The sequence below is a fragment of the Balaenoptera acutorostrata genome, chromosome 12 (assembly GCF_949987535.1).
Source record: "Balaenoptera acutorostrata chromosome 12, mBalAcu1.1, whole genome shotgun sequence".
Taxonomy (NCBI): domain Eukaryota; kingdom Metazoa; phylum Chordata; class Mammalia; order Artiodactyla; family Balaenopteridae; genus Balaenoptera; species Balaenoptera acutorostrata.
The window spans coordinates 30,798,847-30,826,751 of record NC_080075.1 but is presented as its reverse complement, the minus strand read 5'-3'; the positions used below and the strand labels follow the sequence as shown (position 1 = coordinate 30,826,751).

Here is a 27,905-nt window from a genome sequence, read left to right as displayed (position 1 = left end):
TTTTCTCAGAAGGCTCATAAGCGCAACTCCTTAATTATCAGCAAAGCTCAGTGCACCACTTTGCTGGAACCAGTCCCTCTCCCACCATCATGAAAACAACCAACCAATCAACCACTGCACCGACCTTTGTACAATTTCCTTTCTTCCTGCAAACTTCTTTCCGTCTGCCTCCACTGCCCCCCACCCCCGGCAAGCCTGGTTCACTTCAGCCGAGTCTCTTTGCCCCTTTTCCTAACAAAGTCCATTTCCTCAGCGCTGGAGGCAGCGGGGGCCCGGGAAGGCGGCGTGGGAACGGCCCCTCCCAGCCTCCAGCCCGGGCCGCACGTCCCGGCTGCGGACCCTATCCCCGTCTCCTGGGCTAAGGGCGAGTTAGAGACGCCCTGTCTGGGGTTCCGAAGGAAAAGGACGACTGTCACCGTGCCCCGAAGAGCCATATCGGGTCGGACAGAGAAGAGTGCTCCGTGGAGGTCGCAGCGGGGTAGGGGGTTGGGGCAGGCTCCCGGGGACGCGGACCCTCCGAGCGCCCGTCGGTCCCCTGGGATGACACAGCGTTTCCTCGGCACCCCGGCTCTCCCCGAACGTCCTCGCTCCATCTCCGGCAGGGCACCAGCCGGCCGACTCGCTGCGTCAGTGAATCCCCCGCCGGAGGGGAGAGGGGTCGCCGGGCGGCGGGTACCCCTCGGCTCGCGGCCCTCACCCATCCCCACCGCGGACCCTGCTTGGGGTGGAGGGCTGGGAGCGGGGCCGCGGGGCACGGATGCTGCCCAGAGGCTCCGCGGGCAGCTCGGAAAGAATGTCGGTCACCACCCGGGGAAAAAGTTAGAAGGCATCTCGGCCATGCCAACTTCTCACCCAGGGCCGGACTCGAACTTTCCGCCTGAAGCGGGCGGCTGCACTGCCCAAGAGACCCTGCACAAGCGGCTCGGGCCCGGGAGCTCGGATCCCGGGCCGCGGCGGGCAGTGGCCAATCACAGAGAGCCTCGGGCGGGAAGGCCTGGAGGGCGCGGGCGGATGGGGAGTGACGACGCCGATGGCCAATAGGGAGCCAAGGTGGGAGCCCTCGCCCACCCCGCTGACCAATGGGAAAAAGGCGGCTGTGGCCGAGGTTTCCCCCAGGCAGTAGCTGCAGGCTCCCTGGTGGCCGCGGGTCGGAGACCCTAGGGCTAAAGAGGATTTTGGAGAGGAGTTTGCTCACCCTCCCTATGCTACCCACCGACCCTCAAGCCACAGCCCGGTCCTCACCTGCTGGAAGCGGGGTTTGCCCAGTTGGAAAGGCGGTGCATCGGTCGAGGCGTTAGCGGCACTAGCCGCCGCCGCCGCCGCCGCCGCCGATGCTGTAGTCGCTGTATCCGCCATGGCCACTGACGCCCGCAATCTCCAGCCCTTTTAAAATGTCCCTCCTCGGCCCCCGCCACAGCTGCCTCTCCCGATTGGCCGCAAGCAACCGCAGCAAACCGGAGGCGCAAGGGGTTGTGGGGAGTGTAGTTTTTCTTGTCACGGAGCTTGACAACCCTAGACTGCGGGGAGTTGCACCGACTCAGACCGGATCTCGGTTCCCACCGCTAATTTTGCAGGCGTCGGCAGTCCGGGAGGAGTGTGCGTGTACGACTCTTAAGGTCTCGATAGGGGGCCATCGGGCGATCCCTCGCTGGTTACCTGCCCCTAGAAGTTTGAGTTGCTGCGGTGGGCGTCGCTCCTGGAGCTGCAGCCCAGAAGAGCCCTACTGAAGTGGGTCCGACCCTTGGACCAGATGGGCAAGGACTCCAGACAATAGGGTAATCCTGGAAAACTTTGTGCGAAGAATTGCACTGCAGAATCTTCACGCAGGTCCTTCCGTCGCCACCCTGCCCCTCGCCCCTTGCTCTCCAACTCAGTTCCTGGAGCATGCTGGGCGCTCGCCGCGCCATTGACCCAAATGACCTTAACTTTTTAATCTTAGCCTGATGCTGACTCTTTCTGGTCTCAGCCTAAATATTGCATTTGCCAATCCTCGCCCTGCTTCCGCAAAATCCACCACATATTCCTATAGCTGCCAGCACTTTCCTTTCGCAGCCCTTGCATTTATAATTATTTGTGGTTTTGACTGTCTGCCTTTCCTAGTGTGAGGTCCACAGGGCAGGAGTTGTGACTTTTGGATTCATTGCGAAGTCCTTAGTGCTAGCTGAGAGGGCTCACAGCAGAGACTCAAGTATTTGTTGCTGTATGAGTTAAACAGCAAGGACTTAAGAAAGAGCCTTGGCAGCCTTCACTTCCTCTGGCCAACCGAAGATCTCTCCTGGGCCCAGTTCCTGGGCTGGAAGAGAACTGGGATGGGGTAGGGGGAGGGGGTTTCAGAAGTGCTTAACAAGCACCAGCTACAAGGACTTTAGGTAAGGGGGAGTACTGCAGATTGTAGAGCAAGGCACTAGCAGGGATAATAAACACCCCTGCAGATTAGAGTAGCAGATTCCTAGCTGAAATATCTGGTCAGTGAGCCAGACTGGGGGGGAAGGGTTACGGGAATGACTGAGGGACAGCTGCCTGTTTTGCCCAAGAGGACAGCAGAAATGTTTGGTTTTTGATCTTAGGAACCTAACCACCCCCCACCCCTCCCCCCACCCCCGCACTTTGAGTCTCCTTAGGCTTATGGTGAAGTGCTGGGTTAGCTCATGCCTTCTGGACACTGCATGATCTGTAGCAGTCAGTTCCTCATCCATGTCAAACCACAAGAAACGGACTTTTCCTAGCTGGAGAAAGTCTAGCTGGCCGTGAAGAAACCATTTGTGTCTTGGATTTGTATCTTATCTTTCCCTACTAGACTAAGTGGCTTGAGAGTAGGAATCAAGTCTTTTAAAATCCCTCTGTATTCCCCACATCACTCAGTAAATGTGGGTTTCCCGGGAGTGAGAAAAGACAGAGCCCAGCCCACTCAGCAACGCTGTGCTGCTGCCCCTGAGGTTAGGGCAGGGGCGGTATCATCCGAGAACCGCATCATCTTGATTTAAGGCTGCTTTCTCCTCCGGGAAGCCTCCTTCATACACTTATCAAAACAGTAACACAACAGAGCCACCTGCAGTATGTTAATTTTTTATTCTTCATAAAGTGCTCAAAACATGAAGAACAAGCTCTTTATAAACAGGCGTTACAACTAGGAAGACAAACAGCAAAGCAGAACTGTGCCTGCTCCCTGCCCACCCCACCTGCAGCTCTCCTCCAAGTTATGGCTAGGAGCAAAAACAGCCACAAGAACCCTGGGCTTCAGCTCAAAACTCTTTGAAGACACCCCTGCCCTGGGCATTTTGGAGGCCCATAATCAAGGGTGAGTGGAAGACCAGGATCAGGACTGAGACTGAACAGAGCCCAGAGGAACACCTAGTGGAGGAGTGATCCCCTTCCTCCTGAAGAGACACCCATCCAACCCCCAAGGACCCTCCCAAAACATGACCAAAGTCTTGAGCACCTGTGAACACTCCTCAGCTTTGACGAGTGATTCTTAAGGTAGATAACATGACAGGGGCTTTCCCCCATGGGTGGGACTCCTCGGCTTCATCCTGGCGGAAGGAAGACATGAGCCAGAGAGCACATCCCTTTCCATGGCTGTCCGAGTGACCCCACAGGCCGTCTCACGAAGAAGAGGTAGTCACAGAGGAGCTCTCACCTTCTCGGTGGGCCAAAAGCATGCCCCTCCAGCACCTCCTCACCCCACAACGCTAAGGCAGAGTACCCCCAGCCACCACAGATTCCCTGCAGATGCCATGGGCAAGTCTGTCATGTTTTCTGCAAGCAAACCTAGGGGCCGGGCCAAAGGACAGACCCTTTGTTTCAAAGTGCACTGCAGCCAAGCCAGGCAAGGACGTGGAGCAGAAGGGACAGGCTGGTCAGCAGCTAGTGGGCGAATGGGAGGCAAGAAAGGCTTTTTCCTAAGTATAGGCAGAGGAGGACCTCCCACTCCCAGAATGTAGTTTTTGTCCTAGGACCCTCCTCAAGTTGGGTTGAGGGAGGAGGAGGAGATGGCAGGGATGCTGAGGGAGCAACAGCAGCCTGGCCAGAACCTTAGCTGCAGTTAACTCCAGGGGAGGGGCAGAGCATGCAGCAGGGCTGCCCCACCCTCCTTTCCCACTCCCAGGGCCCCAAAAGATCCAACCCCATGTGCTCAACAGGAGGGGAGGGGGACGCCAACTAGGGGGAGAGGTCTACATCCAGAGGCTTTTGACCCTACCCACAAAAGGCACATTTTAATTGGTTTCCAAAAGTTCAAACCCTGCAGCAGCACAGAGTTTTGGCATCTGGACAGGCAATGAGAACAAAGCTGGAGGCTTGATCCCCAAACATAAGCAGCCCAAAGCCTGGAGGTGGGTGAGAAGGTGCTCTCCCCACTCCTGTCCCAGCTCTCCACACATTCACACATGACACTCAATGCAAAAGTCAGAAGATGAGGGCGGGGAGCGGCCCCCATCATCTCCCTCCATCCACACTGCACTCGCTCAGCAAACAGCTGAAAGCAATCAGACTTGGGACACGGCAGAGACAAGACTAGACCATACAGGCTCCCTGCTCCTAGGGGAATTGGACGTGAGGCTGAAGAGTAGGTGCCCTGGTTGCCCATAACTCACAGAGAACTGGGCGCTTGGTCCCTGCCACAGCCCCAGTACTACTAGGAGACCTCCAGAGGCTGGAGGGAGGTGGAGAGGACAAGGGTTTAGCCGTGGAAGAAATGCGGGTAATAAAGTATGTCCCAGATACCACCACATCGAATTGCAGCTCACCCCTGCTCCCTCTTGAGGGCTAAATTCTTTGCTCCAATTCCCTGGAGCCCCCAAAGCTAAGGGGTATGAAAATAGGCAGATGGGAAAGACTCAGGGCTCCCAAAGACACAAGTTGTGCACAGAACTTGATGGCGCCAATGGGAGTCCAAAGGGCTCCCCTGCCAGCAGCCCCAGTTTGAGGCAGGGGAGAGGGGGAACAAGGGGTGACAACAGAGGACAGGCTGCACCCGGACCCAGGTGAGAGTTCAGTGGGAGGGAGGGAGGGAGGGCGCGAGCCCTGCTGGGTAGTGGGTCTGCGCCAAGCCTCTGGGAAGGGGGGTGAAGAGGGCTACTTGGGGGGAGCAGGGGGGATCTGCAGCAGTGTGGGCGAGGTCTCCATGATCCGCACCAGCAGCCGGTCGATGTAGCTCTCTAGCTCCTGCACGTGCTCGTCCCGCTGGCTCAGCTCCCGCTCCCGCTGCAGGAGCAGACCGATGAGCTCGTCGTGGGTCAGGTGGTAGTATTTGGCCGACTGGTCCAGCACACCGGAGTCCTGAGGCCAGAGGGAGTAGGAGTGAGCAGGACAGCCTCAGGCCCCCCTGCCCACCTGCCCACCAACACCCCCGTTTCCCCACACAGGCCCTAGGAGCTGCCTCTGTCCCAATGCCGGGGACAGCCTAACTGGCTTCAAGGCTCTGGTGTGGGGGGGCCAGGCCTGCTCCTTGCTCCACCCTGCCCAGCACCCGGCCCCTGAGCTCAAGACACCTGACGTCTCTTCACAGCAGCACACGTCTGCTCTGACGCCCCAGGCACCCTGCTGGGCCTCACCTTCAGCCTCTTGGCATCCACAGTCTGGCCAACCTGGGGGGCCGGAGCCACAGGCTGAATGCTGCCTGATGTGACCGTCTTGAGCTTCTCCAGCCCGCTGCTCAGGGCTGTGCTCAGACTGGAGCGGGGCTGCTTCCTGTCAGGGCTGCCCTCCACTGGGGCAGCACTGAGGGGCTTCACAGGGTGGGGACTGCGAAGACAGACAGGAGATGCGTTACGGGGAGGGATGCGTGGCACAAGGAAAGGGGGGCCACCTTCTCTGTGGGGCCAGCAGGTCTCACCACCTGGCGGCGGCTGCCCCTCCGCGCCCCTGCCCTCACTGCTCTCCTCACTCCACCGCCTGCCCCTCCCCGCTTCACTCCCTTGGGTCGCCCCCCGCCCGCCCTTCACAGGGACAGCAGCGGCCGTCCTGCAGACTTCTCTGTACCTAATCCCAGTCTTTGCCAGAGCCACCCCCCTCCAGACAGCCCCCTCCCTCCTCTTCTCTATTGTAACGTTTCTCTAGGGGGATGATCAATCCTCCCAGTTTCCTAATTTTCCCAGGACCGGGGATTTCTAGGATGTGGGACTTTCAGTGCTAAAGCCAAGGAAGACCTGGGCAAACTGGGGTGCTTGGTCACTCGCCCACCTCTACCAGTTGCTTGCCATCAGCATTTACATAGGCCTGAGAAACCCTCCCTTGACCTTGTCTTCGCCTAGCCATCACCCTCAGTCACCCCCACCTCCTCTTCCTTCTCACCCAGCCTCTCCAGAGCATGAGGACCGCGTTCTGTCTCTACAAGTTCCCACCTTCCGTTGACTCCTCCACCCATTAGGACAGTGGCCCCCACCGGCCCGTCACAAGTGTTCCTGCTGAGGCCACCAACCCCTCAGTTCTCACCTCACTGACCTCTCTGCAGAGCTGACCCTTGGACTGCTCACTCACTCTTTCCTTTGGACTGCTCTCCTTCTCCCTGGTTTTCCCCAAGACCTCCGTCTGGTTTCCTGACACCTGACATCCTTCCCAGGCTCAACTGAGGGTCTGCTCCTGGGTTCTCTCCCCTCCACCTCTAATCTCCATCTCCAGCCCAGACCTCACCCCTGAGCTCTAGGCCTAGGCAGACAGTTGCAGGCTGGCTCCAGCGGAATCCACACTCCCCTCCAGCCTGCCTACCCTTTCCTACACTCCCTCGCGGTGAGTGCCAGGCACCAGTAGCCTCTTACGGCTCTAGTCAGAAACCTGGGAACCCCTCGGAACGCCCCCCACTCCCACTTCAGCCTTGACAAACATCAAGCCCTGCTACCTTCTCACCTTCTCTCACACTATCCCCTCCTCTCCAAGCCAGCGTTGGGTAAACCTCTTTCCAGCCACACCGAACTGCTAAATCAGCTCCTCCCGGGCAATCTTGCCCACCTCCAACCACTCCTCCATTCCTCTGTGGGATAATGGTCTCGCCTCCCCAGTGGCTCCCTACCAAGGTAAGAAAACACAATCTCTAACACAACCTGGCCCCTGCCCTTTCTTCCTGGCCCCCTACTCCCTCATTCACTCCGGCCAAAGGAAAACGTGCTCTCTCTCATCTTTAGGTTCTTGTGAAAGCTGTTGCTCTGTCTGGAACACTGCGCCTCTGCCTGCTGGCCTGCTAACGCCTACTCATGTTTCAAAGCTGTGCAAGTCCATTTCCTCCAGGAAACCTTCCTGATTCCCCCACGCTGACTAAGGTGACTCTCCTCCGGGATCCCCCAGCACCCTGTACCTGTCATGAGTGCCCAAACTGCAAGCATCAGCCTCCAAATCAACTTAACCTGCCTCTAGGGGACCTCCTAAATTTATACTTACTTCACAGAGGATGTGGACCATTCAGGAGGAGGAAGCAAAACGGCTTATCCCAAGGCCCCCGAACACCACTGAAGGGAGGCCCACCCAGACCCAGAGAAGCCAGCTCTGATACTCAGGACAGGGCTGTGGATTCAGTGTCACAACCCGGGAGGAGAGGCAGAGAGCCCAGGCAGGGGCAGACGGTAGGGAAAAGAACACATCCCAGCCCCTCCTGCCCATCTAGGAGTTTACATTAAGGATGAGGATGTAAAGGCAGCTCTCATGCCACCTTTGGGCTGTGTTGAGGGAGGGTAGGAATACCAGTGTGGCATAAACACCCCCTGAATGGGGGGCCGGGAGTCTTGGGTTCTCAGTCTGACTGCCCCCCCTACATCTGAGGGACCCTGGACCCTGCAGCTCTCATGGACTCCATTTCCTCATCTGATAAATGGGGACAGCTCTCCTTGGCCCATCAACGTCATGAGATGGAAGGAACCTGCCAAGTACAGACGTGATGCCAACTCTGATGAGAATAAAACTTCCAGAAAGTGGTGAGTATAATTAGAAGTGGTGCTGGAATGTGGCAGGGCCAGCTGAGGATGCTGTCGTCAGAGCCAGGAAGCCCTAACCACCTCCTCTCTCTCACCTCTGGGATCAGCATCACCGCCTCCCGCTGGAACAGCCGTGGGGAGCAGCCCAGACTCCTTCCCACCCACTTTTCGCCTATCAGCACTGGCCCCCTGGGGTTCCCTTCCCCGGTTCACTTTTGTCTTCCCCTCTGGATTGGGAACTCCTTGGGAATACAGTGGGAACAGTGTCTTTCATCTCTGTTCAGTGGCTGTCACACAGTCGACACTCAGTGAATCTGGATGACCAAAGGTATGAGTTGGTGGGCTGGGGGCCTCCCAGAGGCCAGTGCTGGAGCCTATGCCCCTCTGCTCCTCCCCACACCCCACTTCTTCACTCAGGTCTCCTGAAGTGCTAGACTCCCTCTGGACTTTGCTGCCCCGGCTAAGTCATACGCCATTCCCCACGGTGACCTGTCTCTCCAGGCCTCAGCTCTGGTCACCCATCACCAGCCACCCGGTGAGGTCATGGCCTCATAATTCTTCCAAAAGAGACCAATGCCACAGTGACCACAGTCACACAGGCATCCAGTGTCCACTCAGCACAGTCCTAAGCACGTCAGGACCACCCCCTGAAAGGCACAAATGCAAACCAATGAGGCACCTGCTGGGGTCAGGAAAAAAACATTTTTCTGAGGGTCACATATGTGGGGAGCATCTTAGCTTTTCTTTTGTCCTCTAAAGGTATCTTGGCTCTCCTCTCTGACCTTAGGACCAGTCCCTCCCCTCTGGCTCTCTGCCTTCCACAGTCTGCTCCCCCAAGGGCTGCCACTTGACAAGCTGCACTGCCCCAGGCCCTCCTGTGCTGAGAACCTGAGCTCGCATCCCCCTTCCCCTGCTGGCCCACATCACTTCTCCCCACCTCATTCCTCACCCCCTACACCTCATCATCATCATCACCCCCCAAACCCCTGGCTTATGGGGACACCTGCTGGTCCAAGGTCCCAAGAGGAAGCAGCTTCAGAGCCAGTACCACGGAAGGCTCGTGTCTCCAAAGCTTCCGCCGTCCTGCCTTGGGGTGAAGGAACCCTTCACCCACCCCTGGAGGAGCTGAAGCTGGAATGTGAACGCCTCAGCCCTTGGGCTGCTCTGCGCCCCCCTTCCTCCTGGAGAGTGGTTTCTGGGTGCCCGCTCACCTGGCACTGGGCTGTGGCTCCTCAGCTGGGCGTGTCTCCAAGGGCAGAAGCGCAAGCGGGGAGGCTGGGGTGACTGCAGCGTGGTCCTCCCCAGGTGGAGGGGGGGAGCTCCCAGTGGGGGAGGCTGGCTCCCCGGGGGGCGGGGAGCAAGAGGTCAGGGGCCAGGCTCCAGGCAGGGGCGAGCACGGAGGGCTGGGCCCCCCGTGGTGGCGGCTGGCCCAGGGTGGGAGAGGGGGCCGCGGAAAGGCAGGTTCTGCGGGGGTGGGCAGCTCTTCAGGACCACAGTGGACGGAAGGGTCCCTGGACCCTGGAAGGGATGTGGACGGGAGGCTGGGGGGATCTTGGCTCCCCTGAGGCAAGAAGGGGTTCAAGGCATCCTCTTCCGAGACCCACAAGTCAGCCTGTTGGGAGCTGCCTGACAGGAACCCACGTGCCTCTCCTACTGGTTCCTGGCTCTGGGCCTCAGGAGCCTCAGGGCCTTCTTCTCTCTCTGGAGCCCCCCAGATCTGCTGACTCTGAAGAGCCAAGGTCTTTGAGGGTGTAGGGGCAGGATCCTGAGGGCAGCTGGTGGGCCGAGGTAGGCAGGGCCCAGACACAGGAGGGCTGGCATCCTCTGCTAGATCTTCCAGGCCTGGCCCACCCAGCGTGGCTCCGGAGCGGCTGTCAGACTCCGACTCGGGTTTCTCGCCCTCATCCTCCTCGGCCTCCGGGGGACCAGCAATCAACGCACTTGGGAAGACATCTTCTCCTCCCATCTCTGACCCCCTGCTACTCAGCCCCCCTGCCGCTTTCTCCTCTTCCTCCATCGCTGCCTCCTTCTCCTGGGAATCTGAGGGTGTGAAGAGACGCGGTGGCTTGGGAGGTGGTGTGTTGGGCTGCAGGCCCTTGTCCGACACCCACTCAGGTTTGGGCTCTGACTCCGGCTCCAGTGGGGGAAGCCCCGCACGCCTCTTGGGGCTCACAGGTTCTGGTGACTCTGGCTGCATCTGGGGAGTGGGCGGCACATCAGACTCTCCCCGCAGGACCGGTGAGGAAGCCTCAGCTGCAGGAGAAACGGTGACCACATCCCACGGCCAGGAATCGTTGACTGTGTCGAGCTCGTGGAAAAGCTGGCTGCCACCCTGGGAGGCCTCCTCGTCCTGGCCCTCAGGGGCACTGTCTGGGCCAGGCAGCCTCTCCCACACACTGATCACTTCTGGGGAGCTAAACAGAGACGTCGCACTGTCTGCCAGACTCTGCCCTGCTTCCCCTCCTGGGGCTGGCAACTCCCTGTCTGCTTCAGAGGCTGAGGCTCTCAGGTGCGGCCGGACTGACGCGGAGGGCAGGCAGGCCCCTTCCGCCCCGAGGGGCCCCGGGTCAACCATACTCGTGCTCTGATGGTCCAGTCCCAAGTCCAGAGGAACTCTGGGCTCCAGCCACACGCTGCTCCCACCTCTTTCTCCTCCCCCAGGGTCCCCCTGGGGCTCAGCTGCTTTCATTGTCACGGCCCCAGGGCCTGGGTCTTGCTGCCCAATCGCCTCCAGCCCCACTCCTGCTGGGGCCAGGATCTCACTCCTGGCCTCTGGACGCAGCCTGCTGGCAGCAAAGATGTTGAAGGTGTCGTCCCACTCAGGCGGGGCTTTCCCAGGGGAGGCCAGGGGAGTGGGGCTGGCCCTCGAGGCACTGGGGAGAGAGGGAGCAGGTGAAGGAGAGTTTAGTGCTATGTTGGCTATGAGTTCCTCGAAGAAAGGGTTGCTCTGCAGGGAGGAGAGGAACGGGTTGGTAAGACCCAAGAATCCCCATGGGGTGGCTTCAGGGATGGCGGTGGCAGCGGCAGCAGTGGCAGCAGCGGGGGAGGTGGCTGCAAAATGGTTAGTGCTTAGCATGGGAGCAGCGGTGGGAGCAGGAGTGGGGGGGCCGGAGCACAGGGGGAGCAGGGGAGGAGGTGAGGAAGAGCAGCTGGGTCAGATTCTACCTGAGGAGACACGTCCAGGCTGTGGGGGGAGACAAAACCGTGAGCCTCCTGGTTAATGCTGAGACTGGAAACTCCCCTGCTGAACACCACACCCCTGCCCCCCGCCTGCCCGGGGAAGAGGCGCCACAGTGCTCCCCAGGCTGGGCTTGGGGACGTGGGCCAGGGGACGGAGGGGAGACCCCGACGTGTACATGATGAGGTGTCACCCAAGGACGAAGGCTCTAGACAGAGCTCATCTGATCCTCACACCAACCCCGAGGAGCAAGAATCCCACTTTACAGGAGGGATCCCAACGACTACCCAATGCTGACGACTACTCGAGGCCAGACTGACACCTGAAGAACCAACCAGAAAGCACCTGACACCCCTTTACGGACTGAGACACAGGAAAGAAAATACCAGCTGGCTTGGACAGGATAAAGAGACCAGAGAAAAGCAAGGCCCAGGTATTTGGCTGGATGAAGCCAGCACTAATAGAACCCAGCCGGGGCCCGACATTCTGACTCCTGAAACAGCCTGGGTTCTCCTGAGCCCTTGCACAAGTGGGAGGTAATGACGGGGCTGTTAACAGGCATGGCAAGGTGTCAGCTGGAGAGGACGTGGCCTTTTCGCTTCTGGGAAGGGTACCGTAACCGGCCAAGGAGGACACGGCGCTGCTGAGGATGTCTGCTGTCAGGCATCCACCTGGCCTGGCACGTGGCAGGCAGCCTCCCTCACCAAGGGCACCCACGGGCCAGCCTTGGAAGCAACGCTGCTGGGGGGACAGAGGCTGGGATATGGCAGCAGAGGCAGCAGCAGCAACTCTGGATGTCACCAGGGGCCTCCCAGGGTCCCCCACACAGATCCCTGGCCCCCCTGGGAAATCCACTCCTTGATAGTACACTCACACTCCCCAAGATACGCGCTGGCCTTCAGATGTCCCCTCCAGGGTCTTCTTGGAGGGAGCATGTCCTGCATTTGTACCTTATCTACAGCATGCAGCTGACTTGAGGGGAATGGGAAGGAATAGACTCTAAAATTAGAGCTCTTGGCTTCCCCAGGACAACCCCAGGACACAGACAGAAGTCCAGAAAGACAGTGCAGGGGAAAAGGGGGACCCAACACCCCTGCTTTCAGCAGTCTGACAATGGTTCGCGGCTCCTTGCAGCTGAGTCCAGACTTCAGTGGCCTGTCAGTGGCCTGGATTTGCCTGCTATTTGACTCCCTTCTTCAGCCCCCCTCTAAGCCCCAAGACCCCCATTCCTTGACCCCTGCCAGCCCAGGTGGAAACATCCTGAAGAACTCCTACACATTCATCTTCTCCACTCAAGCTGCTTCTTCCCACGGGGAAATGCTCGGGGCAAGCCCTGAGGTCCCAGAAGCCAGGCCTCACCAATCAGCCCACGAGGAACGATGGTTGGGGTAGGAGGGGCACCTATGGAAAGAGGCCCAGAAGTCTGGAGCCAGGATTCTTCTGGGAACCCAGGGGCCAGATGGAGCAGGTCCCACACAGAGCTGGGCAGAGGCAGGGCCCGCTCATCCGCAGACACCGGGGGCAGGCAGTGGGAAGGAGTCCAGTTCAACCAGCAGCACAGGCGGGCTACCCAGACAGGCTGGAGTCTATGAGCCCAGCCTCACAGGCGAGACACAGCCAGGTCCCCACCCCTGGGTTTCTCTTAAGAATCTAGCTTCCAGAGACTCTCCTGATCCCGTTTCTGCCCGACAATAACTCCCGGCCAGGGCGGGCATAGAAAGTCCCGTCCTCTCCCACCCCACCAGGGCTTCCCAGAACAGCTCTGCCTCTGCGGTCAAGGCACGGTAAAGACACCAAAAGAGGGAGGATCCTGGGCCCAGAGTCCCAGCACCTCCAAAGGCCCCTTCTCCCTTCATTGAGATATGTCTACCTTGGGGACCAAGGAGAGCAATGTACCACCACCATGTGGGTCAAGACCCTGCCCTCAGCCCACCCCCACCATTGGAGCACCCACTCCCGACACAGCCCAACCCTGCCTGCCAGCAGGACTCAGCCCGCAGGAACAGGGCTGGGGGACTCTGAGCTGTCTCTCCCCAGTACCCTATATGACAAGAGGACAGAGGGGTCAGATGGAAGCAGCTCCATCAACATTAAACAGCACCAAGCTTAGCTCTACGTCCCTCAGCCCCAGCCTGGCCCCACTCACTCTTACAGTCTTGCAGCAGTGTGGCTGACTGTCAGAACCGCAGGGCAGGGGAGGGCAGGGGAAGGGCTGGGAGCCCCAGGCTCGGCTGGCAACCCTCCCTGCACTGGCTACCCAGAGGTGCACACAAACCCGTTGGTATGGAACCAGCAAAGGGCTTTCCCTGGAGGAAGGTGTGCCCCAGGTGCCAAGCCTGGCAGCCTCCCCAGAGCCAGCACAACCTCTGAGAGCCTCCTGTCCATCCCTCCTACCCAGTAACACGTCCCCCTGCCCCCATGCCTCCCTCACCCTTGCTCAACATCAGGCGCACATTCTGAAAGTTCTTACTTTAAAAAGTCCCCTCTTGGGAACTCCCTGGCAGTCCAGTGGTTAGGGCTCCACACTTTCACTGCTGAGGGCCCAGGTTCAACCCCTGGTCAAGGGACTACCGTCCCACAAGCTGTGCGGCGCGGCCAAAAAAAAAGTCCCCTCCCTACCATTCCACCTGGCACAGATCAGATCAGAGACACATTCCCATGTGTGGTTATCTTTGCAGGGTATGCTCAGAGGACAGAACCCACCACGCTAGCCCAGCACATTGCTGTCCCCCCGCCAAGCAGCAGGCGCTACAACATATGCTGACTTATCTTCTCTTTTAGGACCAAAAGTTGGGGAAAGAAATCAGAAGTCCAAATGTCTCTGCCCCTTCGACCTGACAGAATAAAACTTCAGGGCCTTACTGTTGCTTAAGAACCTTAGAGCAATTGGAGGAACCTGCCACTTAATACAGCTATCACCTGTTCCCTCCGACAGCCCCCCTTCTTCTTAAACACAGCCGTTGCTGGGTAACTCACTACACACCAGGATACCTCTGTAGCTAGGGGCCAGGTTTCACGGGTGAACAGCTAGCTCTTCCTTAGACTGAGATGAGCTATGTGTCCTTGTTATTTCCATGCATTGGTCCCAGAGGTGGCACGTGGATCTGCAAAGACTCTCCCACAGGCACTCCCTGAAAAGGCTAAAGCCAGCCTTTCAGGCATACCCACCCCAGCCAAAGTGCCTTCAGCCAGCCCTCCTAGGGCTCCATCTCCTGGTGTCTGAGATGTGCCCCGACGTCCAGGAAACACGACGGGACACATCCTCTCCCTTCATCTGGGCACAGTGAGGTGACACAGTGGGGCCCTGCATGCTCTAAGTAGGGAGACCATATAATTTATCTTCCAAACCAGAATGTTTTTAATAGAGTAAAGGGGCACTATTAACGATGCCAGGAAAACAGGCACAAACAGGATTTATGGCCACACTAACTCTAAGTCACTGGCACACATCACAGTTACGCATTTACACCACTGCGAACGCCGCTGAGACCCCCGGCTCTCTCGGCAGCCAGCGCACACTCCAGGCTCATCAGGACCTCACTGTTCACCACCTGGTGAGGGGCTGGGGCAGATGCAGAGACTGCTAAAGGCCACCACAATACACTTGCCTCTGTGTTGGGCCACGCTTACCCCCAATTTTAAAAAATGTCTGTATCTAACACTCGATCTCCTACTGTGCACAAAGTTCTATGGTTAGTGTGAGGGGAGGGAACAGGGGAGCTTGAGATGACCTGCTCTCAGGAAGCTTATACATACCCTAAAAGGGTCAGAAAGGGACGGACACAAAGACAATTCGTTTTGGCACTGGCGGTTTTAACACACATGGTCTTGATGGTCCTAAACACACACTAAAGTGACCTGTGCTGCAGCTCAGGGTGAACGGCTCACAGCAGGGCTGGTGAGCAGGGATGAGTTCTGTGGCCCAGACCTCAACCACCCACTCCCTTTCCCCACCCCCATGCACATGCTAGTGGGGGCTAGCGTAACAGTCATGGGACCTGACAGATGAGGGACAGGTCAGGAGGAACAGGAGGACCATCTTCCTGGCCTCTCATACTCTGGTTCCTCCTCTCCCAGCTGCTGCCTTCTCCAACAGCAACAGTTTATTTTCTGGATACTGCGCACAGCACATACTGCTTCTGGCCTCTGCACGGGGCCTCAGTGCCATGTGGGAGCACTAGAGGGCGCCGCTGCCCTGCCTAGTGAGGAACACCCAGCAATCTGCAATGGCAGCCCCAGGGCAGAGGCACCCAAACCTCCGGGCCTGTGGACAGGATCCCCTTGGGTGTCTCGCAGCTACAGTCGGTCACTCCAGTTCTAGGTGTCCAACTTATGGCTTCCTGCCACAAGTCAGCTCACCTCTTATTCTCTCCTCAAAAGCCCCAAGACCTCTGGGCACGCACCAAGGGTGGTTTCTTCCAGGCCAGCCCTTCCCTCCGAGGCACACAGGGCCAGCGTGATGCTGACAGGGCTCAATGTCCAGGTCTCACATCTCTGCAGGCCAGGTCACTGCACCCCAAGAACAGTCCCTCCCACCCCGCCTGGACGCAAGGCCACAGAGCCTGCCCTTCAACCACTGTAAGCAAATGGGTCCCAGGGAGGGCAGGAGGCCCCATCTGCCCCCCAACCTGCAGAGGACGAGCTCGGAATTCAAGTACGAGACGGGCAAAACCCTCAGCTTCCTTATGTTCATCCATCACCCAACTTCTCTTGCCTCTGAAAGGCCATCAGGAGACATGGAGAAACAGAAGGAAAACAGAGGCTGTAAAAGCACCAGCAATGGCAACCGCAACATCACTCGGTCATGGCCTGCAGACCTCTGAGTCCAAAGCCTGGCACTCGCCTAGAAACAGCCTCACAGAGAAATGTCCCCCACATCCATCCCACCCTGGAAGAGGCCCAGAGACACCCCATGGACAAGAGCGCTGAGCCCATGCTCTGTGCCCCTCCCTCCACCACACCACCTACAATCTCTGCGTTGTCACAGGGCCACCAGCTCAGCCTGGGCATCTGAGAAAGGCCCGTCCCCTCTTCCTCTAGGCTGCAGGTAGCCAGCGGTTCCCCTGGGCCCCGGTGAGCAGGGCTGGGCAGCGGGGAACCGAAGCTGCTCCTAAGCAGGGGAGACATCACCCAGAGACGGAGCCACCCCGCACACCCATCTATGAGGCTGTACAGAGAGCTGCCAGACGGCCAGGGCTCAAACCTGAAAGGCCCTGCATTCCTCTCCCTGCTCCTCTGAGCAAACTCAGAATTTCACAGGGAAAGAGAAGAACCAGGACTTCAGGAGTCCTCTCCCCTCTGCTGGGGAAGAGGTTTAGGGGCCCTCCCTCTGCCCTATCTCCTGGCCCTTTACCACTGCGCCCAATCTTCCCACCCCGCCTCCGGCCCACATATCCACCGATGGGGACAGGCAGGCTTGCTGAGAGAACAGTAAGGGCCGCCCTTGCCACACTGGCTGGGGTTGTCACAGATGCTCTTGTCCAGGGCTGGCCCTGGGCCCTTGGCAGCGGCGGGGGACACCTGCTCCTGGCCAAAGCCCGGAGCCCCTCCCTGGGCCCTGCTGGACAGTGAAGCAGCCTCCGCTGGCTCCAACTTACGAGGAGGTCAGAGGGCCAGGGTGAGGGCTAGGGACTCTGTCCTAGGCCTAGGCTGAAGGACTCCTGCATTCCTCTCCCAGGTGGGACTCAGCATATTCAAAACAGAGCAGCCGCCATCAGCACTTGCCATACCCCAAGACCAAGAGACACCAGAGAGGGCCAGAGCCCCAAGAGTCTCCAAGGACACAGGGTAGGTCACAGATTTCAGGGGAGCTGCCCACAGCCTCTGGCCAAGGCCGGGGAGCAACCGGGGGTGAGTGTATAGGGGAGGGGGTGGACAATTACTCAACTCCCATCTCTCAGAGAGAAGAGAGCACAGAGCCAGCTGGGACAGCTGGTGGGAAGTCATCTAGCTTCAGAAAGGGTGGGGGAAGTCTGAAGTGAGTCCTCGGTCCCCACCTCTCTTCCTGCCAAAGCTGGGTGACCTTGAGGCCAGCGGGCAAGAGGTAGAGGTTGGGAAGCACAGAATTCATACAAACGGCCTTTCCTGCTTTTGTCCTATCCCTCCCCCTCCCTCAGGGGATGGGTGTGCCAACTCCGGAAGTGAGGCCCACAGGACCCCCAGAGCGCTGTGCCCTTCAACTCACCTGCATCCACGTGCAGACAACAAGCCTCGGCTTAGGGAGACAGGGTTCCCCGCTCAACCATGCAAAGCCAGAGCCCCAGCAGCCTGCCCAAGGGTTCCATCCTGCTCCATCCTCCCTGCCCCGGGGTTCAGTGCAAACACCCCAGCATCCATCCCAGGGATCAAAGCTGGTCTTGCCAAAGACATACCTGGGTTTCTGAGTTGGTTCCTTGGCTTCTCTCAAGCCAAACCAGCTACTTTTGGCCTTTTCCTCCCCACTGGACGAGTGGTGTGGGGAGGCCCCCAGAGTGGGAACCCCCTTCTCCCCCAGAGAGCCTCGGCGCCCCATCTCGCTCCGACTCAGCCCCTGGTGGTGATGGTGGAAAAGGCCCATCCGGGGCTTCCGCTCCTCCTTCCGGGCTCCCTCCTTCTCGGCCACAGGCTCAGAGGAGGCCACCATGGGTGTGGCGACCTGCACCGGCCTCCCCTCTGAGGGCCAGGCCCCCTCCTCCTCTCCAGAGCAGCGGGCCCCAACGGCCAGCACCTGCGGGCTTAGCTCCTCCTGTCCAGGCACCGCCTCTGAGCTGCCGGTGCGGCGGCTGCTTCTGCCCCAGGACTCGTCCGCAGAGCGCGGCCCCTCCTCAGAGGGCCGGGAGGAGACAGTGTGCAGGGGGCCGGCGGGCGGAAATGGGCCCGAGATGGAGCTGCGGTGCCGCAGGGGCCCCTGGGGCTCCTCACTGTAAATGTGGCTCCCGTTGACGCAGAGAGAGGAGCGGGAGGCCCCATCAAGGTGGCCCTGAAGGTCAAGAAGGGCCCGGGGAGGAGCGGCGCGCACCTGGCTGGCCTCATCGCTGTAGGTCCTTTTATGGGTAAGCGACTTGGGGGACTGTGCAGAGTCCCTGCCTGGAAAGGAAGCACATGCCAAGTTAGAAGCCCGCTGCCCGGTCCCTGGCCTTCCCTACACCTGAGAGGAGAGCCCACCCTCCCCTCCCCTCCCCTCCCCCCTCCCCTCCCCTCCCCTTCCCCTCCCCCTCCCCTCCCCATCCCCCCCACCACTCACCCCCCTCGGAGGACAGCCAACTGCTGCGGCTGGGCGAGCGGGTGAGGAGCTCGGCCCCGGGGCCCTGGCAGGCCAGGCTCCCACTGGCTGAGGACAGGGTGCTGTCCGAGCCTAGCGAGGTGTTGGACTGGGTCAGGGAAGACTTTCGCAGCTTGTTGCGGAGGAAGAAGCCCTTGGCTTTGCCCATCTTGCTCAGGCTGCCCAGCTCGGGGTCCTCCAGGGCGCTGCTCGGGAGGATGGCAGAGGCGGATTCCAGGTCAAACTTCTTCTTGCCCTTCATCTTGTCCTTGATCTTCCTGAAGGGGGAGCGAGGCTTGTCCTTCACGGACAGGTCAAACATGCTGGCGCTGAGGTTGTTGCGCGTGAACTGGATGGTGACCTGGATCTCTCCACGCTCCTTCTCCTTCTTGCCTGCCTTCGAGTGCAGCTTGTACCACCTGTGAGAAGGGGGTGCCGGGGCTCTGGTCACAGGTACCTCTCAGAGCCCCTCTCTGCTTCGGGAGCCACGACAGCCTCCCCGCACAGGCTTCTGCTCTGACACTTAAGCCCTGCCGCCTTCCAGGCCACAGGAACAGCTAAGAAACTACCCACAACTTTTCCGTGATGAAGGAAACCACATCCCGCGTAGGGGAAGCTCTTCGGCACTACCAGGCAGGGCAGCCAAGTGACCCTCCTGCCCCGGCACCTTCCCTGGAGCTCAGAGACCTCCCCTGCCCCAGCCCCCCACATCTGAAACTCTGAGGCCCAGAGCAGCAAGGCCGGGTCTGGGAGGAACCCTTTCAACTCCAGGCCCCAGATACAGACGCACCTACCCACATTTTCCCATTTACGTCATCTCCTTTGGCTAGTCCCAGCCTAAGCTCTGCTCTGAGCCACCAGTGAGTCCAGGAAAGAACAGTTAACCCAGAGGCCCAGGGCCAGGAACACTAGTGCATGTACACACACACACACACACACACACACACCTACCTCACCCGCTCAGTTACTCACCCCAAGCCCCGCCAGGAACACCTCTGCAAGCTGGAGGAACAGACAAGAAGGCATAAAGGGGCCTTAAGCAAGAGACCCAGGGAAGGGAAAGAGCGCTCACTCATCTGTAAGCATCGACCGTGTGTTACAAAGGAATGCGGGGGTGCTCATCTCCCTTCCATTTACACCGCACAGCAAACCTGGGATCTTACAGATCAGGAGGTCAAAGCTCTGTGGTGAAGTAACTTATCCAAGAACAAGCAGCCAGGAAGGAGACTCTAATTAATAATAATGTATTGCTATTGGCTCATCAATCATAGCAAATGTACCACACTAATGTAAGAAGTTAATAACAGAGGAAACTAGAGCAGGAGGGGGTGTGAGGGAATACATACGGGAGCTCTCTGTACTTTCCACTTGTTTTTCTGTAAACCTAAAACTAAAACTAAACTCTATTAATTAAAAAAAGAAGACACAGTGAGCACACAGAGAACACAATGAGCAAGAGATCATGAAAGAGCTTTGTGATCACCTAGAGGTGTGGGATAGGGAGGGCGGGAGGGAGGGAGATGCAAGAGGGAAGAGATATGGGGATATATGTATATGTATAACTGATTCACTTTGTTATGAAGCAGAAACTAACACACCATTGTAAAGCAATTATACTCCAATAAAGATGTTAAAAAAAAAAAAAAAAGAGATCATGAAAGAAACAATACAAGAAAGTTCTCCTGAAGGACATGTGCACCGGCACAGAAGGGCCCACAAGCATGCAGCACAATGAACAAGGAGAGACCCAGCCAGCAGGGATCACTGCAAGGTTTCAGAGCCCCAGGTATAAAAAGGAGACCCTAAAGGTTTCCAAAGAGGGGAGACAGGTTTGTACATTCGGGAATTAGAATAGCATCAGGTCCTCATGAGCAACACTGGGCACCACATGGAGTCATGCCTTCAAAATTCTGAGGGAAAAGCTTCCAGCATAGAATTCTGGACTCAGCCAACCAAGCATGAATGTGGAATAATGCCCGGTGGAGGTGGTCAAATTGGTCACTGAAGGGCTCCAAGTCCCTCAGAGGATACACACACCACACCACACACAAACACTACACACTGTACCACACCCCACACGCCTCAGTCCGTGCTATGGGGGTCATCTCCCACCTAGGATCTGCTCACCCCGCAACACCAGCTCCTTGAGCTTCTCACGGACATTAAGTGGGAGATCTTTTGTATGAAAGTCCCTGAACATCTAAATGTCCAGAATTAAGTCACTGCAAGGGCTTGGTAGTGGTGGTAGGTTTAAATGCTGTGACTTTAAAAAAAAAAAAAAAAAAAAGAAAAGAAAAGAAAAGGTCTTCCCAGGGACACTTCCAATTGCATCCCTTTGGAAGAGTCCACCATGACTAACCTCTTGGGTGCCCATTGCGGGCTATGCACCCAGCCTCTGCTTGGGGACCACTGGATGGCCTGAGTGAAGGGAGCCTGGGCTGTTGGTTTTCCCTCCCAAACCCAAGAGACCACCCCCTAGTAAGGCTGGGTCAGGAGAGACGGTGGCACAAGCAGGGAGGGTGGAGGGCTATGCTCAGAGGGTGTGTGGGTGTTTCCGTGCTGCTCTCGTGATAAGCAGGCACAGGGAGGAAAGATGGGGGAGGAGGGGCAGGGAGCGGGGAAGAGAGCTGAGAGACAGACTGACGGGATGCGTGTGAGGATGTGTCTGGGGGCACGAGGAGACATTTAATAGAAAGACAAACCAGCTAGCATCAACATCCTCACGCCCCTGCTTTTGCAACCCAACGTCCACTTTGGGCCTGACCCTTTAACTCTTTCAGGGCCAAGTCACCTTGCCCAAACCTGGACTGGGCCTCATTTAGCACAGAAAGATTCTGGGAGGTGGGGCAAAGAGAAGTATATGGACTCCAGCCGCAACCCCACCAAGCCCTGAGCGATGGGAATCCACACGCACAGACATCCTTCACTTGGGCATAAGGTCAGGGGTCCTGAGCCCCAGCTGGTCACACTCCACACACCACAGCAGTAACAGTGGTTATCTCTGCGGGGTGAGGTTGCAGGGAACTATCACTTCCTGCATTGCCTATTTTTGTCCTGTTTGAATTTTTTAGAAGAGCCATATATTACTGTCGTAATAGGAAAAAGAGACAAAAGAAAATTCCCGTTCCTATTTTATCCTCTCAGTTGGCTGAGACAGAATGGGCTCCTCGCCTCTCCCTCCGACCCCTCGATGAAAGAGGATGCATTACATTACTAGCCCAGCTGAGGCGCAGGTCCTCGGCCCAAAGGATCCTTGTCCCCTGCCCTTCCCAACCCCCTCCCCATAAGGTCATTTCTGCTTCTCCTGCTCTTCCCCAGGGAATTTGGGGTTCTTCTCTGGACTTGCTTTTCAGGGAGGCCAGGAGGGAAAAGAAGACTTTCCTCACCATTTTCTGAGATTCCCCCATCCAGAGCGGAGTGAGGCTGAGAATGGCTGGGACCTGCCTCTGGACCCTCAGTCACTGTCGCCATCTGTCTCCCTATTGGTCAGGGGCAGGACTCACTGGACCCCGCCAGCTACTTGGAGCAGGGCTTCTCCCAGAAGTGTGACAGGCTGAGATGGCAACGGCAAGGCCACACAACCAACAGCTTGTGGACAAAGGCCTGTCACTCCCATCCGTGGCTGAGACCTGGCCAAAACCAATTAGGATTTGACCACGGCCCCAGCACATATCTAGATGGTGGCTCACGAGACAGACTTATCTTCAGAGCCCTGGAGCTGCGGCACCCGAACCTGCATGCATCTGTGTGGGATTTCTTTTTTATCTATTCATACTAAGATACAACCTAAAACCTACTGAATTAGAAGGGCCAGGCCTAGAAATCTATATTTTAAGGTGGAAGGGAGTACCTCCTCAGGTGACTGAATTCACCAGACCCAGTGTGAGAACCACAGTAGGATGGTCCCCTGCCTGCTCTACATCCCTTCATGGATCAGAGGCCAACTTTCCCTCCACCTGGGTGCATCATCAAGGACACTCAATTGTTACACAGAAGAAACCTGCGTCTCTCCCCTACCCAGCCAAGGCTTGCCTTCCAAAGTCCACTGAACCCACTTCTTCTGAGAGAACTGACCCTAGAAACGCTCATCCCTCCCCCCTCCCCCCAACCCGGGACAAATTATCAAAGGAACACATACATGGGGGAGGGCCAGGCATCAATAAGTACTTTCTATGAAAAAAGAGTGCTGAAATGAACAAGGCCTCTGTTCCACAAAGCTGCTTCTGAAACAGCACTCACCAGGACAGGAAGGACAGTGATTCTGCCCCAGTACAATTTCCCTGACACCCACTCAGCTCTCAAAGCCTAGATTCTTCGGCCCCGACAGCATGTAAAACAACAACCTGCACATCCTTCACTGCAGGTACTGAACTGTTCCACCTACATGGCACCCACCTCAACCCTTGCACTGTCTGAGCACCTGCACTCTCCAAAGCCCAGGAAGCATGTGCTCAGGAAACAGGTTTTGGCAAAGATGATCATTATCTGGGACTTGTCCCAGGTATGACTGCAGCCAAGACATGCTCCGTCAGGAAAGGAGCAGTAAGAGAGAATTCCTTGCGTGGAAGAGGTATGTGCCGCTACAGACGCTGCTCTTCAGGAGTGACGTACAACGGCGCTTCTCAAATTGCAAAGTACAAACGGATCGCTGAGTCTGGTAAAAATGCAGATTCTGATGCAATGGGTGCAGATGGGCCTGAGAGGCTCCATTTCTACCCAGCTTCCAGGGGATGCCAGGGCTGCTGGCCTGTGGACCACACCTGAGAGGCGGGACAAATGACTGGTGCTAGAGAATCAGCAGAGCTAGACTTACTGCATGCTCACTGTGTGCCAAACTCTGTACCTCTTTTACTATCCACACAGTCCAGGAGATGAGATCCATTATCCCCACTATGTGGATGAGGAAACTAAGTTACAGAGAAGGTTTGTGACTTGCCCAAGGTCAAACAGCTAGTAAGGGATACAGTTGGGACTTGAACATGAAGATGCCTGACTCCCAGCCCACGGTCTTAACCTTCGAGGGACAGCATTTGTCATCAAGCTGAATGCAAACGTTGGGCCTCCGGACACCCTGAGAAGACAGAGGCTGGAAAAGGTACACCACAGAGGCCCAAAGAGGCAAGGAGGTGGCGTATGAAGGCCCAGCACCCACGTCCTGTCACTCTGGGGGTGCTGGGCCCTTCAAAGGGTTGGCATAATCCCAGGAGGATGGAGCCCTGAAAGGTCACTAAGGGAACCTCGGGGTTTTGTCCTGTCCCCAGGCCATTAAAACCATGTCTGAGAGCAGTCAAGCCTCCCCCAGCAGATGCAGAACCACAGAAAAGCTCTAAAAGGGCCCTTGCTCAGCCGCCGTACCTCCCCCAGGCTCCCTCTGCCTGACAAAGTTCAGCAGGCCCAGTGTGGACTTAGGAGCCCTCAGCCTCCTACCCTGCGGGACCAGCCCCACCCCCACCCTCTGCAGGGGCAGAGGACAAAGGGGGGATAAAGGGAGGAGGTAGTTGCCTCACCTGTTACCAAGATTATGGCCCTAGTTATTCCTGCTAGTGGGGCTCCCAGGCCCACCATACCCAGCTCTCCACCCATTTCTCAGTAAACGGAGCTGGGCTAGCTAACAGCTGCCACATAGTATAACTGAAAAAGTTCAACACTCTGAGAAGCAGACCTAGGGCAGATGTCAAACACACACATGTTAAGTGCCAGGTGGCTCCTGTCACTCTGGGGGTGCTGGGCCCTTGAGAGCCCCAGGCCCAGGCACACACCTGACTTGTCTCCAGTTCTTATTGAAATTGGTCCCCTTAAAACTGAGTTAACCTGCTGAGTTTATGATTAATCTCTCTATCCAAAACTTTATTCCCTTCCTTGTCCTGCCCCTGTTCCCCTCAGGATTGAGGAGTATCAAAGAAAAAGAGAAACTGAAACCAAGCAGGACTCTGCGGGGCCTTCTGGGACACAAAAGCCCCTCTGTGCCCCCTGTTTCTTGTTTGTAGAAGAAAAAAAGGCTTTAGTCTCTTAGGCCTTCCCTGAGTTCCAAAGAGCAGACTCAAGTAGTTAATGATTAGAACAACAGAGCTGCAAGACTTCAGGAGTTCCTCCAGAAGGGATGTAGATAACAATCTGATGCCTATCTTTGAGACGTTCTGCAGAAACTAAGACCCCTCCCCAACCTGGTAGAGGATGGTGACGACTTGCTGACCACAAGCACGTAGACCCCAGACTGGTTGGAACCAGAAGGTTGATGACTGAGAATCCCAAAACATCATCCTGTTACCTCACCACCAACTAACCAGAAGAAGGTCCATGAGCTAATCAGGCATCCTACGACCCTCTCCCCTAGCACGTCTTTAAAAATCCTTGCCTGAAAGCCATCAGGGAGTTCAGGTCTTTTGAGCATGAGCTGCCTATTCTCCTTGCTTGGTGCCCTGCAAATAAACACTGTACTTTCCTTCACCACAACTCAGTGTCAGTAGATTGGCTTTGCTACGCGTCAGGCAAGCAGACCTGAGTTCAGTTCGGTAACATTATCAGTGCAAAGTTCAGCTTAAGATCCAAATAATGGTGCCCCTTCCTAAGCCTCCACACATCATTTATTTCACACCCCTAACCCAGGAACCATCCTTGTCTCTTTTTCCCCCTCACACCCCACATCTAAACTTAGCTCTACCAACCAATCATACCCAGAATTCAACCCCTCTCACCACTGTCACCCTATAGTACAGTCCACCAACATCTCCCTGCTGAACATTACAGTTCCCTGCTCACCTGCCTCCCTGCCATCCATGCTTCACCCAGCAGGTAGGTGAAACTGGAGCACATCACACCCCACTCCTCAGCATGGCGGAAAGGGCTCATCCTTTGGGTGCCGGCTCTTCTGATTCTCTGCATTTCTCATCCCACACTGGCCTTCAGTGTTCCCATCTCCAGTGAACTGCTCTTGCTTTTCCCTCTGCCTGAGACACAGGCCCAGATCTTCAGGCCACAGTTCACTCACTTACTCACTCACATCAGGTCTCAGTTCATCTGAACCTCCTCAGTCTTCCCTGAGTACCCCAACTACAGCTGCCCCTTACCCAATTTATTTCTTTAGCATAATTAATACTACCTGACACAGGGTGTGTGTGTATGTGTGTGTGTGTATCCCACACAGTAAAATGATGTATGTATACACGGCTGTTTAATGCCTGTCTTCCCCTGCTCTACAGGCAGGAACTTTATTCTGCTCGTCTGTGTGTCACCAGACTTAAAATAGCGGACACTCAAATATATTTTCAATGAACTAACAAATTAATCTATGAATTAACTTAGCAACTTGTTTGTCCCTGTTCACAACTGAACAACTGTGTAATGTTTCTATCATCACAAACCCACAGGTCTTAACCGTGAGACCAGAAGCTCCCAGAGCAAAGAGGGTGCCCCCTGTCCCCAAAAAGGAAGGAGCCATGTGCCAGGCTTCATGGGGACAGACAGTTCCAAAAGGGCACCTTCTTTAACCCTGAAGCCCTCATCCCCCATTCCTCAGCAAAGAATCTCAGTAACTTCCCTGACAGAATACACCAACCAGATCTGGGAAGTGCCCACTTCCTGAATGGAGGTCAGGTGTTGACCCCACTCTAGCCCATCACTAGGGCACTAATCTTATCACCATTAACAACCATACCTCTCTTTTAGCACCTACTGTGTGCAGGCGCTATACTAAGCACTCAACACACCAAATCAGATCCCAGTCGTCCTCTTAACAGCCCCAGGAGGCAGGTGTGGGAAGCAGACCTCGAGAGTGGCTCGAGCATGGACTCTGGAGCCAGGCTGCCTGGCGTAAGCCCCAGCCCACCACACGCCAGCTGTGCGACCTGGAGTGGGTCACCCAGTCTCTCTCTGCATTTCCACACCTGCCTATAAGATGGGAGTAATGGGTGTCCAATCCCCTCACAAGACCACTCTGACAATTGCATAGATTACATGTGAAGCACTCAGAACAGGGCCTGGTACACAGGAAGCACCACACAAATGTTAGTTCTTATATATTTTTGCAGATGCAAACACTAGGGCAGAGAGAAGTCCATAGGGTTAAGTCAGATGCTTCTTTTCAGTACACAGGGAACCAGGATTTGAACCCAGGCTCCCTGTCTCCAGGGCCTCCGGCCTTGATCACTGCACTAGAATGCCTCCCTCTGCAAGTACAACACACCACATACCCGGGCCCAGAAACCCCATGTCCCTGAACAACCAAAGGATTTCTCTAAAACAGGGGGTCTGTGTTAGACGGGAGAAAAATTACATCTTTATTTCCCCTAATCTCTAACTGAAATTTAGTATTGCTTTCAATTATGAATTTTTGCAACAGTAGTGGTACAGCAGCAGTACCTATGAATAAGTCACCAAGAGAAACCGATATTTTCACACCACATTACAGTTGCTGCAGATGTCGCAAAATATTGTTTATACTCATCACTACTTTGAACTTTAAAGTTACAGGTTTCCCCTGCTATCCAAAAGTGGAGCATTCCTATGAAACCTTTTGTAAGCTGAAATGGCATAAAGTGAAGAAGCAGTTACCTTAGGATACATCTTGCTAATGGATGCACAAAATAAATAAAGATAAAGCACAGACGCTTACAGATACAGTTCAAAGCTAAGGCAAGGGCTTGATGTGAGGCGCTGAATGTAGTTCCCAGAGAAGGAGCTGGACGGTGCCACTCTCACTGCTTGGGACGCGCTGCCTCTGTAAGGCTCACTGCAAAACACACGCCTGAGTGCATGTCTTCCCCTTCCTGCCCCAACGCACGGCTCCCAGGCTGAGATCTCAAATCAGATGACAGACACTGCACCTCATGTCCCACTGGGTATGAGAGGGCCTTGCAGGGGCCTGGTAAGGCGCGAGAAACTGGCCAAAGGCCCTGCGGCTCCCGAGCGTCACGCCACAGTGCTCAGTCTGACCCTCAAACACCCTGCATGCCAATGAAGGTGACTCCGGAGAAACAAAAACAGCTGCGTGCACCTGCCAGTCAGGGAGCAGGCTGTTCCTGTAGCTTGTTTTCCTCATGTCCCCAATACCACGATCTCCAGCTTAACTGGGCTGGTGCTCACCTGGGCCTTACCTGCTATGGCCATAGCCCACCAGGTCTGCAGCTTCTCTCTTCTGGCCGTGGCTGCCCTGGCCTCTTCAGAGACAGGTCTTACCTCAGGCTAGGGAACAGCTCCCACCATGCTGGGGGTGACGCGCTTGCAAATCTGACGGTTGTAGGAATTGAACCCCACCCCAAGACAAAGGAAGCCAAGAGGCCCTGAGAAGACAGTTGTGCTGCCCAGTGTACTGGCTGGAGAATCTTCTAGAATGAAAAGTGAAGAACCAACGTGAAGGAAAGACATACTGATCCATTTCTCCTTTCCTGGCCTCACTCTCCCCATCCAGCTTCTCTAGGGAGTCAGTACAAATAGGGGCTGCAGGGTTCCAGAGGGGAAGAGACCGCAACTCAAAAAGTAGATGCTGGGGAAAACTCTAGGAGAAGACACCAAGATATCTGTCCATAACATTCTGATGGACATAACAGTCTAACCCAAATTCCTAATCCAGGCCGGCCAGCCATCAGCC

General features: G+C 56.4%; 2 protein-coding genes across 6 annotated transcripts in view; both read right to left on the bottom strand.

Moving 5' to 3' along the window:
- Nucleotides 1-1,397, bottom strand: part of SFXN5 (sideroflexin 5) — a 115,951-nt gene extending 114,554 nt beyond the window's left edge. For 3 of the 4 annotated variants that reach the window (XM_057557817.1, XM_057557816.1, XM_057557818.1), the window contains exon 1: nt 1,243-1,391. In XM_057557817.1, the coding sequence (XP_057413800.1) occupies nt 1,243-1,356 (114 nt within the window). In that variant the 5' untranslated portion in view covers nt 1,357-1,391. Of the gene's footprint in view, nt 1-1,242 lie in introns of all 4 variants that reach the window. The other variant, XM_057557819.1, reaches the window with a different exon arrangement.
- A 1,660-nt stretch (nt 1,398-3,057) lies between these two features.
- The window catches only part of RAB11FIP5 (RAB11 family interacting protein 5), a 37,119-nt gene continuing 12,271 nt past the window's right edge, over nt 3,058-27,905 (bottom strand). Inside the window, exons 2-6 of one of the 2 annotated variants that reach the window (XM_007183994.2) lie at nt 18,302-18,738; nt 17,451-18,144; nt 9,113-10,774; nt 5,553-5,742; nt 3,058-5,277 (exon numbers count right to left, since the gene is read on the bottom strand). In XM_007183994.2, coding sequence (XP_007184056.2) covers nt 5,074-5,277; nt 5,553-5,742; nt 9,113-10,774; nt 17,451-18,144; nt 18,302-18,738 — 3,187 coding nt within the window. In that variant the 3' untranslated portion in view covers nt 3,058-5,073. The remainder of the gene's footprint in view (nt 5,278-5,552; nt 5,743-9,112; nt 10,775-17,450; nt 18,145-18,301; nt 18,739-27,905) is intronic. The other variant, XM_007183995.2, reaches the window with a different exon arrangement.